Here is a 13,303-nt window from a genome sequence, read left to right as displayed (position 1 = left end):
GCTCCTGATCGCGGTGCCAGTGCCCCTGATCGCGGTGCCAGTGCCCCTGATCGCGGTGCCAGTGCCCCTGATCGCGGTGCCAGTGCTCCTGATCGCGGTGCCAGTGCCCCTGATCTCGGTGCCAGTGCTCCTGATCGCGGTGCCAGTGCCCCTGATCGCGGTGCCAGTGCTCCTGATCTCGGTGCCAGTGCTCCTGATCGCGGTGCCAGTGCCCCTGATCGCGGTGCCAGTGCTCCTGATCTCGGTGCCAGTGCTCCTGATCGCGGTGCCAGTGCTCCTGATCTCGGTGCCAGTGCTCCTGATCGCGGTGCGGAGCTGCTGTTGTGGGAGGTGCCGGAGCTCCGACACTGTTTCCGGGGTAAACTCTGGCCGGGGCCTGTGTGGAGCCCCGGAACAGAATGGCGGAGGTGTCTGCGGAGGGGACTGAGCAGTGGAGCCGGGACAAGCTGTCGCTGTGGGATCGCGGCCCGGAGCCCAGCGCCCCGCTCACCGACACCCAGCGGGAGAGTGTGGCCGAGCTCCGGGCCGCCGCCGACAACACGCCCTTACCGGCCCAGGTGAGTGTGGAGCGGCGCCGCAGCGGCGCCGCCGCCAGGCCCCGGCCTGGACCCCCGGCAGCAGCCAGCCGGACCCGGGTAGTCTGCGGGCCCGCGGTGCGGGGTTCCCGGGGCGGCCTCTCCCTCCCTCCCCGGCCGGGAGGCGTTGGGCCGGATCTCCAGATGTTCCCGGGTGTCGGTGCCACGTAGGCGGGATTTGGCGGCGGGGCGGGTGAGAGACTTAAACCCGGAGAGAGCCCCCCCCCCCCGGGCCACTGCCCCCCCCCCCGGGCCACTGCCCCCCCCGGGACACTGCCCCCCCCCCCCCCGGGCCACTGCCACCCCCCCCCCCCCCCGGGCCACTGCCCCCCCCGGGCCACTGCCCCCCCCCCCCCGGGACACTGCCCCCCCCCCCCCCGGGACACTGCCCCCCCCCCCCGGGCCACTGCCACCCCCCCCCCCCCGGGCCACTGCCACCCCCCCCCCCCCCGGGCCACTGCCACCCCCCCCCCCCCCCGGGCCACTGCCACCCCCCCCCCCCCGGGCCACTGCCACCCCCCCCCCCCGGGCCACTGCCACCCCCCCCCCCCGGGCCACTGCCACCCCCCCCCCCCCGGGCCACTGCCCCCCCCCCTCGGGACACTGCCCCCCCCCCCCCCGGGACACTGCCCCCCCCCCCCGGGACACTGCCCCCCCCCCCCCCCGGGACACTGCCCCCCCCCCCCCGGACACTGCCCCCCCCCCGGGACACTGCCCCCCCCCCGGACACTGCCCCCCCCCCCCCGGACACTGCCCCCCCCCCCGGGACACTGCCCCCCCCCCCCGGGACACTCCCCCCCCCCCCCCCCCCCCCCGGGACACTGCCCCCCCCCCCCCGGGACACTGCCCCCCCCCCCCCCGGGACACTGCCCCCCCCCCCGGGACACTGCCCCCCCCCCCCCCCCGGGACACTGCCCCCCCCCCCCCCCCGGGACACTGCCCCCCCCCCCCCCCCGGGACACTGCCCCCCCCCGGGACACTGCCACCCCCCCCCCCCCGGGACACTGCCCCCCCCCCGGGACACTGCCCCCCCCGGGACACTGCCCCCCCCCCCCGGGACACTGCCCCCCCCCCCCCGGGACACTGCCCCCCCCCGGGACACTGCCCCCCCCCCCCCGGGACACTGCCCCCCCCCCCGGGACACTGCCCCCCCCCCCGGGACACTGCCCCCCCCCGGGACACTGCCACCCCCCCCCCCGGGACACTGCCCCCCCCCCGGCCACTGCCCCCCCACCCCCCCGGCCACTGCCCCCCCCACCCACTGCCCCCCCACCCCCCTGGCCACTGCCCCCCCCACCCCCCCCGGCCACTGCCCCCCCCACCCCCCCCGGCCACTGCCCCCCCCACCCCCCGGCCACTGCCCCCCCCACCCCCCCGGCCACTGCCCCCCCCCACCCCCCGGCCACTGCCCCCCCCACCCCCCCCGGCCACTGCCCCCCCCACCCCCCCGGCCACTGCCCCCCCCACCCCCCCGGCCACTGCCCCCCCCCACCCCCCCGGCCACTGCCCCCCCCACCCCCCCGGCCACTGCCCCCCCCACCCACTGCCCCCCCACCCCCCTGGCCACTGCCCCCCCACCCCCCCCGGCCACTGCCCCCCACACCCCCCGGCCACTGCCCCCCCCCACCCCCCGGCCACTGCCCCCCCCCCACCCCCCCCGGCCACTGCCCCCCCACCCCCCCGGCCACTGCCCCCCCACCCCCCCGGCCACTGCCCCCCCCACCCCCCCGGCCACTGCCCCCCCCACCCCCCCGGCCACTGCCCCCCCACCCCCCCGGCCACTGCCCCCCCCACCACTGCCCCCCCACCCCCTGGCCACTGCCCCCCCACCCCCCCGGCCACTGCCCCCCCCACCCCCCCGGCCACTGCCCCCCCCACCCCCCCGGCCACTGCCCCCCCCCACCCCCCCCGGCCACTGCCCCCCCACCCCCCCGGCCACTGCCCCCCCCACCCCCCGGCCACTGCCCCCCCCACCCCCCCGGCCACTGCCCCCCCCCACCCCCCGGCCACTGCCCCCCCCACCCCCCCGGCCACTGCCCCCCCCCACCCCCCCGGCCACTGCCCCCCCCACCCCCCCGGCCACTGCCCCCCCCCCCACCCCCCCCGTCCACTGCCCCCCCCCCGTCCACTGCCCCCCCCCCCGTCCACTGCCCCCCCCCGTCCACTGCCCGCCCCCCCCGTCCACTGCCCCCCCGTCCACTGCCCCCCCGTCCACTGCCCCCCCGTCCACTGCCCCCCCCGTCCACTGCCCCCCCCCCGTCCACTGCCCCCCCCCGTCCACTGCCCCCCCCCGTCCACTGCCCCCCCCGTCCACTGCCCCCCCCCACGTCCACTGCCCCCCCCCCGTCCACTGCCCCCCCCCCGTCCACTGCCCCCCCCGTCCACTGCCCCCCCCGTCCACTGCCCCCCCGTCCACTGCCCCCCCCCGTCCACTGCCCCCCCCGTCCACTGCCCCCTCCCGTCCACTGCCCCCCTCCCGTCCACTGCCCCCCCCGTCCACTGCCCCCCCCCGTCCACTGCCCCCCCCCCGTCCACTGCCCCCCCCCGTCCACTGCCCCCCCCCCGTCCACTGCCCCCCCCCCGTCCACTGCCCCCCCCCGTCCACTGCCCCCCCCCGTCCACTGCCCCCCCCCGTCCACTGCCCCCCCCCGTCCACTGCCCCCCCCCGTCCACTGCCCCCCCCCCGTCCACTGCCCCCCCCCCGTCCACTGCCCCCCCCCCGTCCACTGCCCCCCCCGTCCACTGCCCCCCCCGTCCACTGCCCCCCCCCCGTCCACTGCCCCCCCCCGTCCACTGCCCCCCCCCCGTCCACTGCCCCCCCCGTCCACTGCCCCCCCCCGTCCACTGCCCCCCCCCCGTCCACTGCCCCCCCCCCGTCCACTGCCCCCCCCCCCGTCCACTGCCCCCCCCCCGTCCACTGCCCCCCCCCGTCCACTGCCCCCCCCCGTCCACTGCCCCCCCCCGTCCACTGCCCCCCCCGTCCACTGCCCCCCCCGTCCACTGCCCCCCCCGTCCACTGCCCCCCCCGTCCACTGCCCCCCCCCGTCCACTGCCCACCCCCGTCCACTGCCCCCCCCCGTCCACTGCCCCCCCCCCGTCCACTGCCCCCCCCCGTCCACTGCCCCCCCCGTCCACTGCCCCCCCCCCCGTCCACTGCCCCCCCCCGTCCACTGCCCCCCCCCCGTCCACTGCCCCCCCCCCGTCCACTGCCCCCCCCGTCCACTGCCCCCCCCCGTCCACTGCCCCCCCCCCGTCCACTGCCCCCCCCCCCGTCCACTGCCCCCCCCCCGTCCACTGCCCCCCCCGTCCACTGCCCCCCCCCGTCCACTGCCCCCCCCCCGTCCACTGCCCCCCCCCGTCCACTGCCCCCCCCCCGTCCACTGCCCCCCCCCCCGTCCACTGCCCCCCCCCGTCCACTGCCCCCCCCCCCGTCCACTGCCCCCCCCCCCGTCCACTGCCCCCCCCCCCGTCCACTGCCCCCCCCCGTCCACTGCCCCCCCCCGTCCACTGCCCCCCCCCCGTCCACTGCCCCCCCCCCGTCCACTGCCCCCCCCCCGTCCACTGCCCCCCCCCGTCCACTGCCCCCCCCCGTCCACTGCCCCCCCCGTCCACTGCCCCCCCCCCGTCCACTGCCCCCCCCCCGTCCACTGCCCCCCCCCCGTCCACTGCCCCCCCCCCGTCCACTGCCCCCCCCCCGTCCACTGCCCCCCCCCCGTCCACTGCCCCCCCACCGTCCACTGCCCCCCCCCCGTCCACTGCCCCCCCCCGTCCACTGCCCCCCCCGTCTACTGCCCCCCCCCCGTCCAATGCCCCCACTGCAACGTCCTTCCCCATCCCCGCCCGCAACGTCCTTCCCCTTCCCCGCCCCCGCCCGCAACTTCCTGCCCCGTCCCCGCCCGCAACTTCCTACCCCGTCCCCGCCCGCAACGCCCTGCCCCGTCCCGTCCGCAACCCCTCTGCCCTGTCCCCGACCCATCCGCAACCCACTGTTGCTGATGTGTTGATACCAGGGTGCTCCCTTTTCTGTTCCGAGATTGCTGTTCTCTGTGGCTCCTATAGTATCGTAATGGGGTGGGTGTGGTGTGGGGTGTCACAGGGGAGCACCTATCCAAGTTTCTACTCTGCTGATCATTATCCCGTGTGGGTGGCACGGTGGCACAGTGGTTAGCACTGCTGCCTCACAGCGCCAGAGGCCCAAGTTCAATTCCGGTCGCGGGTTACTGTCTGTGTGGAGTTTGCACTTCTCGTGTCTGTGTGGGTTTCCTCCGGGTACTCTGGTTTCCTCCACAGTCCAAAGATGTGCAGGTTAGGTGGAATGGCCATGATAAATTGCCCCTTCGTGTCCAAAGGTTAGGTTGGGTGACCGGGATAGGACGGGGACTGTCTAGAGTGGTCTTTCAAATGGTCATGCAGACTCCATGGGCCAAATGGCCTCCTTCTGCACTGTAGAGAATCTATGACTCCCGCTTGAAATCTGTCAATGAAATGGTAGCACTGTTGCTTCACAGCTCCAGGGTACCAGGTTCGATTCCCAGCTTGGGTCACTGTCTGTGTGGAGTCTGCACATTCTCCTCGTGTCTGCTTGGGTTTCCTCCGGGTGCTCCGGTTTCCTCCCACAGTCCCGAAAGACGTGCTGTAGGTGAATTGGACATTCTGAATTGTCTTGTGAACCCGAACAGGTGCCGGAATGTGGCGACTAGGGGATTTTCACAGTGACTTTATTGCAGTGTTAATGTAAGCCTACTTGTGACAATAATAAAGATTAAATTATTATTATTATTAATCCTTCTGGTGAGTAAAAACTTTGCCACCACTTGATATCTTTGCCAGCACTGTAAGCTTGGGTAAGGTATTAGTGAGTGCACAAAAGACAGGGAGACATTGTCTCGAGGTGGAAGGGTAGTAAACGGAATGTAAACTGGTGGGAGTTTTTTATAAAGTGATGATACAAGCTTTTACATTTTGTCTGCTGATGCACACCTATCAAACCATTGTTTGGATTGGAACAGAACTGCTACAAAATAAACTTTTTATTTTTCTGGTGGATTAGTGGATAGTAAAGGGTTTGTATGATGGATGGGATTGCATTTAGTACATGGTGCATATAAATGATAAAATAAATGCATTAATATAGTGCCTTTCACAATCTCATGATACCCGAGAGCACTCACAGCCAATGAAGTTCTTCTGAACTGTCGTCATGATTGTAATGTAAGAAACGTGACAGCTAACTTACTCACGGCTTGGTCTCACAACCAGCTCTGTAATAAATGACCAGCTAATTTTGTTTTGGTGATGTAACAGAGACAAATATTGACCAGATCACTGAGAATTCCCTACTCTTTGCAAAGTTTCCATGTGTTATTTTGAAAGGGTAGCCGGAGTTTCGTGTCTCATTTGAAAACTGGCATTTCACTGCCGCACTCCCTCGTTGCTGTACTGGAGTGTCAGTTTAGATTCTGTGCTATGGAGGATTAGAGTACAGTAAAGGTAAATTCTCCATAGTCCCAGATGACCATAGGTTGCTTTCCCTTTTGAGGGGATCACCACACCTCAGGCGAGGGGAAAGGTTGAGAAGGAGGGCCTTCAATTGGACTAGTTTTCTGCAAGAATCCAGTGCAGAACTAACTTACAGATTTGTTGTTCGACAAATTCACTTGGATTGTGCGTCACTTCCGTATCCTGCCAGTTCACGTCGTTCTACACATGCAGAGCTGCCACCAGGATCCAGTGACCCAGTGCCTGAATGAGGAGAAGCTGGGCTCAAGTCCCAATCTAGGGAATGAGCACATGATCCAGGCCAGGCCAGAATTGCCAGTGCAGTTCTGAGGGAACACTGGGGAAGTGCTGCCATTTAAACTGAAGCACCGTTTTCCCTTTCTGATGGAGGTCAAAGATCTCCTGGCACTATTTCACAAGAGAACTAGGGATTCTCTCCCCCAGTGTCCAGGTCACTATTTCTCCTTCAACCAACACGAAAACATGTTCTCTGGCCACCATCACATTGCTGTTTGTGGGACCTGACTGTAGTGAAAATTGGCTACTACGTGTTGACATTAAAACTGCACTTTAAAAGTTCTTCAATAGCTCGAAAGTGCTGAGAGGTACGCTAAGGTTGTGAAATGTGTTGCAGAAGTGCAAGTTCTGTATTTCTGGAAGAGCAGAAAGGCAAGTAAAATTGATTTTTTTGATTTGATTCATTATTGTCACATGTATTAGTATAGAGTGAAAGGTATTGTTTCTTGCATGCTATATAGACAACGCATACTGTACATAGGGAAGGAAGGAGAGACTGCAGAATATAATGTCACAGTCATAGCTAGGGTGTAGAGAAAAGATCGACTTAATACGAGGCAAGTTCATTCAAAAGTATGCTGGCAGCAGGGAAGAAGCTGTTCTTGAATAGGTTGGTACATGACCTGAAACTTTTGTATCTTTTTCCTGATGGAAGAAGGTGGAAGAGAGTATGTTGCACTAGCTCAGCTTGAACTGTGGAGAAACAGCCAGCAGTACAGTCATGAGCTTCCATGCACATTTGGGTTGTGTCAGGAGAGAGTATTTGGAGTTAAGGTACTTGTGATCAGTTCATTCCCCCAGAGTGATTGCTATTAACTTGGTTGATGTTCTATGTAGGTTCACTCCTCTCCCAGTCCCTATGTATCCGAATTGGGAGCGTAAATCCTGTCTGATGCTTTGTTCAGTGCTTTGATTGAACCTGCCTCTACCATGTTTCCAGGCAGCGCATTCCAGACCCCAACTACTCGTGTGAAAAAGATTTTTCTCACATCACATTTTCTTCTTTTGCAAATAATTTTCAAGCTGTGCCCTCTTGTTCTTGATCCTTTTACAAGCAGGATCTCCCTATCTACTCTGTCCAGTCCCCTTATGATTTTGAACATCCCTATCAAATTTCCTCTTGGCCGCCTTCTCCCCAAGGAGAACAGTCCCAACCTCTCCAATCTATCCTCATAACTGATGTTTCTCCGCCCTGGAACCATTCTTGTAAATCTCTTCTCTCTCCAGTGCGTTGCCGATTGGTTTTTAAAGGCATAATTAATTCATCATTACTGCTAACCACCCTTATTGACTTTGAAAGAGTAATTTTATATTTGTTGAATGTCAAATTTCTCCATTATGATAAGAAATTCTGCATATCTTTTATTTTTATTCCGAAGTTTGTTTGATATTTTATCTTCCATTGTAATCTCATATATATGTCCCAATTTATTTTGCCATCACTTAAGATGGAAAATTAAAAGTGAAGGGATTCAGTCATTTTTACTTCCTGGGTTTGCTGTCTATTAGAATACTTCATTGTGATTGGCTGCTTACCCTGCATTCTGACATCATTGATGGTGCACACCTGAAGTTCCCTTGACTTGGTGCCAGAAACAAGCTGACGTGGGAAATGAAAGCCTGCTCCACAGAGATCGCCAGATCTTTGTGGGCAGTTTCCTGAGGTCAGCAGTTAATGCTGGTGCTTTGCCACTGACTGCAAAGTCCAGCCCATTTTAACAAAAACCCATTGACCCAATCATTTAAGATAAGAGTTACTTCATCTCAAATCAATTGGGCATTCAGATTTTCAATGTTTTATCACTAGCGGTAAGAACTTAGACAAGGTAATTGTCGGGCCCAATCACCTCACCCAAGGCTCTGCAGTCTTCCCCCTTAAACTTCTCTACCTCCAGTAAAACTACATTTAAAATTCATTTCCCCTAAAAAGAAGTCTTTATTCACCCTCATAATAATTTCAATTGACACAGTGAAGTTCCATGGGATGTTTTTGTGAATTATCCAAATCCTTATTGGCAGGATAAAGTCTCTATACTGTCCATAAGCAGGGGCAACCAAGGTTTTCTCATCAGCTATACAGGCATGTATCATGGAGCCTCAGACCTGATGGATAATGTTTCATTCCTCATTCCCATGCCTGCTTTATTTATCAAGTTACTGATTTTAATAGATCTTGGTGTTCTGACTCTGGATTGACCCATCACAAGGTGCTAGTGTGTTTAAAACAAAGACGGCCTCTGCCAGCACATGCAATTCAAACAGGGCAACTAACCACAACTTATATTTATCTTGTGCTTTTCATGTATTAACAAGCCCCAAGGCACTTGATGGAGCATCAGGAGGAGTCAGACTGAGCTTGCCTGGTTCCACTGCCCCTTATCTAGTTGTAGCCAACTGGTTGTTCCACTCTCTCCTGCTTTAAGACCATCCTTAACACCTACCTCTTCAACCAAACATTTAGCCACCTGTCCTAATGTTACTTCCTATGGCTCGGTGTCAGTTTACAGTGAAGCACCTTGGGATGTAACATAAGTGCAAATTCTTAATGATAATTGAGGAGATCAGTCACCCATTGCAGATATGCAGGTTATAGAACATTACAGCGCAGTACAGGCCCTTCGGCCCTCGATGTTGCGCCGACCTGTGAAACCACTCTAAAGCCCATCTACACTATTCCCTTATCGTCCATATGTCTATCCAATGACCATTTGAATGCCCTTAGTGTTGGCAAGTCCACTACTGTTGCAGACAGGGCATTCCACGCCCTTACTACTCTCTGAGTAAAGAACCTACCTCTGACATCTGTCTTATATCTATCTCCCCTCAATTTAAAGCTATGTCCCCTCGTGTTAGACATCACCATCTGAGGAAGAAGGCTCTCACTGTCCACCCTATCCAATCCTCTGATCATCTTGTATGCCTCAATTAAGTCACCTCTTAACCTTCTTCTCTCTAACGAAAACAGCCTCAAGTCCCTCAGCCTTTCCTCATAAGATCTTCCCACCATACCAGTAAATCTCCTCTGCTCCCGTTCCAATGCTTCCACATCCTTCCTATAATGCGGCGACCAGAATTGCATGCAATACTCCAAATGCGGCTGCACCAGAGTTTTGTACAGCTGCAACATGACCTCATGGCTCTGAAACTCAATCTCTCTACCAATAAAAGCTAACACCCCGTACGCCGCCTTAACAACCCTCTCAACCTGGGTGGCAACTTTCAGGGATCTATGCACATGGACACTCAGATCTCTCTGCACATCCACACTGCCAAGAATCTTACCATAAGCCCAGTACTCTGTCTTCCTGTTATTCCTTCCAAAATGAATCACCTCACATTTTTCTGCATTAAACTCCATTTGTCACCTCTCAGCCCAGGGCTGCAGCTTATCTATGTCCCTCTGTAATTTGTAACATCCGTCCGCACTGTCCACAACTCCACCGACTTTAGTGTCATCTGCAAATTTACTCACCCATCCTTCTACGTCCTCCTCCAGGTCATTTATAAAAATGACAAACAGCAGTGGCCCCAAAACAGATCCTTGTGGTACACCACTAGTAACTGGACTCCAGTCTGAACATTTCCCATCAACCACCACCCTTTGTCTTCTTCCAGCTAGCCAATTTTTGATCCAAACTGCTAAATCACCCTGAATCCTATGCCTCCGTATTTTCTGCAGTAGCCTACCGTGGGGAACCTTATCAAACGCTTTACTGAAATCCATATACACCACATCAACTGCTTTACCCTCATCCACCTGTTTGGTCACCTTCTCAAAGAACTCAATAAGGTTTGTGAGGCACGACCTACCCTTCACAAAACCGTGTTGACTATCTCGAATCAAATTATTCCTTTCCAGATGATTATACATCCTATCTCTTATAAACCTTTCCAAGATTTTGCCCACATCAGAAGTAAGACTCACTGGTCTATAGTTACCAGAGTTGTCTCTACTCCCCTTCTTGAACAAGGGGACAACATTTGCTATCCTCCAGTCTTCTGGCACTATTCCTGTAGACAAAGATGACTTAAAGATCAAAGCAAAGGCTCAGCAATCACCTCCCTAGCTTCCCAGAGTATCCTTGGATAAATCCCATCCGGCCCAGGGGGCTTATCTATTTTCACACTTTCCAGAATTGCTAACACCTCTTTATGAACCTCAAGCCCTTCTAGTCTAGTAGCCTGAATCTCTGTATTCTCCTCGACAACATTGTCTTTTTCCTGTGTGAATACTGACGAAAAATATTCATTTAGCACCTCTCCTATCTCCTCGGACTCCAAGCACAACTTCCCACTACTGTCCTTGACTGACCCTACTCTTACCCTCGTCATTCGTTTATTCCTGACATATCTATAGAAAGCTTTAGGGCTATCCTTGATCCTACCTGCCAAAGACTTCTCATGTCCCTTCCTGGCTCTTCTTGGCTCTCTCTTTAGGTCCTTCCTAGCTAACTTGTAACTCTCGAGCGCCCTAACTGAACCTTCATGTCTCATCTTTACATAAGCCTCCTTCTTCCTCTTGACAAGTGTTTCGACTGCTTTAGTAAACCATGGTTCCCTTGCTCGACCACTTCCTCCCTGCCTGACCGGTACATACTTATCTAGGACACGCAGTAGCTGTTCCTTGAACAAGCTCCACATTTCCATTGTGCCCATCCCCTGCAGTTTTCCTCTCCATCCGATGCATCCTAGGTCTTGCCTCATCGCATCATAATTGCCTTTCCCCCAGATATAACTCTTGCCCTGCGGTATATACCTATCCCTTTCCATCACTAAAGTAAACTTAATCGAATTGTGGTCACTATCACCAAAGTGCTCACCTACCTCCAAATCTAACACCTGTCCTGGTTCATTACCCAGTACCAAATCCAATATGGCCTCGCCTCTCGTTGGCCTATCTACATACTGTGTCAGGAAACCCTCCTGCGCACATTGGACAAAAACGGACCCATCTAAAGTACTCAAACTATCGCGTTTCCAGTCAATATTTGGAAAGTTCAAGTCCCCCATAACGACTACCCTGTTGCTTTCGCTCCTATCCAGGTGAATTGGGTCATGCTGAATTGCCCTTTCGTGTCCAACGATGTGCAGAATAGGTGGGTTGGCCATGATCAATGTACAGGGTTACAGGGATAGAGTAGAGGAGTGGGCCTAGGTAGGATGCTTTTTCGGAGAATCAGTGCAGACCCGAAGGGCTGAATGGCCTCCTTCTGCACTGTAGGGATTCTGTGATCTATGGCTGATTGACCATGTCTTCCTGTAACCCTTATGTAGCACCCAATAAGGTCAGATGCTGAGATTCCTTCTCCGCAAATCTGTCGAGCATGGGAGACCTGGGGCTGAATTTTACCGTTATTGGGACTATGTCCCCAAGCTGACGTCAGAACTGTGGACTTTCACGCTAGGAAAGCTGGCATGAAAGGACCACATATTCCTCGCCCTGCAGGGGGCTAGCAGGGACCCAGCGTAAATCTAGCAGCTTTTACTACAGATATGGGCCCCCGCACTTCTAGGTCGGAGGCCGTGCATGCGCACGACGGCGGCTGCCAGCAGCCGTGCCGTGCACCATGGCGGACTCGGGCCGCGGAGCTGGATCCTGAAAATAAACCTCCCGAACCTGGGGAACACGGTAGCACAAGTGGATAGCACTGTGGCTTCACAGCGCCATGGTCCCAGGTTCAATTCCCCACTGGGTCACTGTCTGTGCGGAATCTGCACGTTCTCCCCGTGTGTGCGTGGGTCTCCTCCGGGTGCTCCGGTTTCCTCCCACAGTCCAAAGATGTGCAGGGTAGGTGGATTGGCCATGATAAATTGCCCTTAGTGTCCAAAAAAAAACGGTTAGGAGGGGTTATGGGGTTACAGGGATAGGGTGGAAGTGAGGGCTTAATTGGATTAAGTGGGTCGGTGCAGACTCAATGGGCCGAATGGCCTCCTGCACTGTATGTTCTTATGATTGGCTGCGCACCCGATCCTGACCGCCCGCACACGCCTTTCCCGGCCGTGTGTAAGGCCCTCCGATCGGCCCGCCTCCGACCAGGGCGGCCGCAGACTTACTCCGCAGCCGCCATGCTATTTTCCTTACCGGCTGGACCACATTAGATCTACGTAGTCGGGGCTTCTGCTGGTCAGGGGTGGAGAATGGCGGAGCAGGCCTCCATCAATGGCCCCAAGTAGGTGCTGGGCGGCGTGTACGCCGCTTTCGGGGCCTCCAGAATCGGTGTATCGACGCCGGTCCTGATTCCGTGCCACAAAATGGATTCTCCGCCCCCGCGCCGGCCGCAATTTTGGCATCGGGGTGCGGAGAATCCAGCCCCTGTTCTTCCTGAAAAGGTGGTGTAAGCAGAGTCTTTGAATATTTTTAAGGCACAGGTGGATAGATTTTTGGTAAGCAAGGGGGTGATCGGTTATCGGGGCTAGGCAGAGTGCAGATTTGAGGCTACTTTCAAATCAGCCATGATCCATGTCAGACCAATTTAATTGAGTTCTTTGACAAGGTGACACAGGCAGTAGATGAGGGTGGTGTTGTGGATGTTGTATATTTGGACTCAGAAAGCAGTTGATACAGTGCCACATGGCAGGTTGATTAGCAAATTAGAAATATTTGGGATTGGCAGCATGGATTAAAGTTGGCTAAGAGATAGGAAACAGAGGGTAGGTCTACATGGTAATTTCTCAGACTGGAGACGAGTTGAAAGTGGTATTCCCCAAGGGCTAATGTTGGGACTCTTGCTTTTTCTGATTTGGAGATGGGTGCTGAGGGCAAAATCTCTACATTTGCAGATGATACGAAACCAGGGGGAATAGTGTATTGTGAAGATGATGCTGAGCGACTTTAGAGGGACATTGACAAGTTGGCCAAATGGCAGACACCTGCCAGGTGAACTTCAGTGCAGAGAAATGTGAGGAATGCATTTTGGGAGAAATATGGGGAG

General features: G+C 58.2%; 1 protein-coding gene across 1 annotated transcript in view; it reads left to right on the top strand.

Moving 5' to 3' along the window:
• The first annotated feature begins 318 nt into the window (after positions 1-318).
• The window catches only part of LOC140428166 (conserved oligomeric Golgi complex subunit 3-like), an 82,425-nt gene continuing 69,440 nt past the window's right edge, over positions 319-13,303 (top strand). Inside the window, exon 1 of the mRNA XM_072514316.1 lies at positions 319-557. Coding sequence (XP_072370417.1) covers positions 399-557 — 159 coding nt within the window. The 5' untranslated portion in view covers positions 319-398. The remainder of the gene's footprint in view (positions 558-13,303) is intronic.

The sequence above is a fragment of the Scyliorhinus torazame genome, chromosome 8 (assembly GCF_047496885.1).
Source record: "Scyliorhinus torazame isolate Kashiwa2021f chromosome 8, sScyTor2.1, whole genome shotgun sequence".
In the NCBI taxonomy this organism is placed as follows: Eukaryota; Metazoa; Chordata; class Chondrichthyes; order Carcharhiniformes; family Scyliorhinidae; genus Scyliorhinus; species Scyliorhinus torazame.
This window is presented reverse-complemented; position numbering and strand designations above follow the sequence as displayed.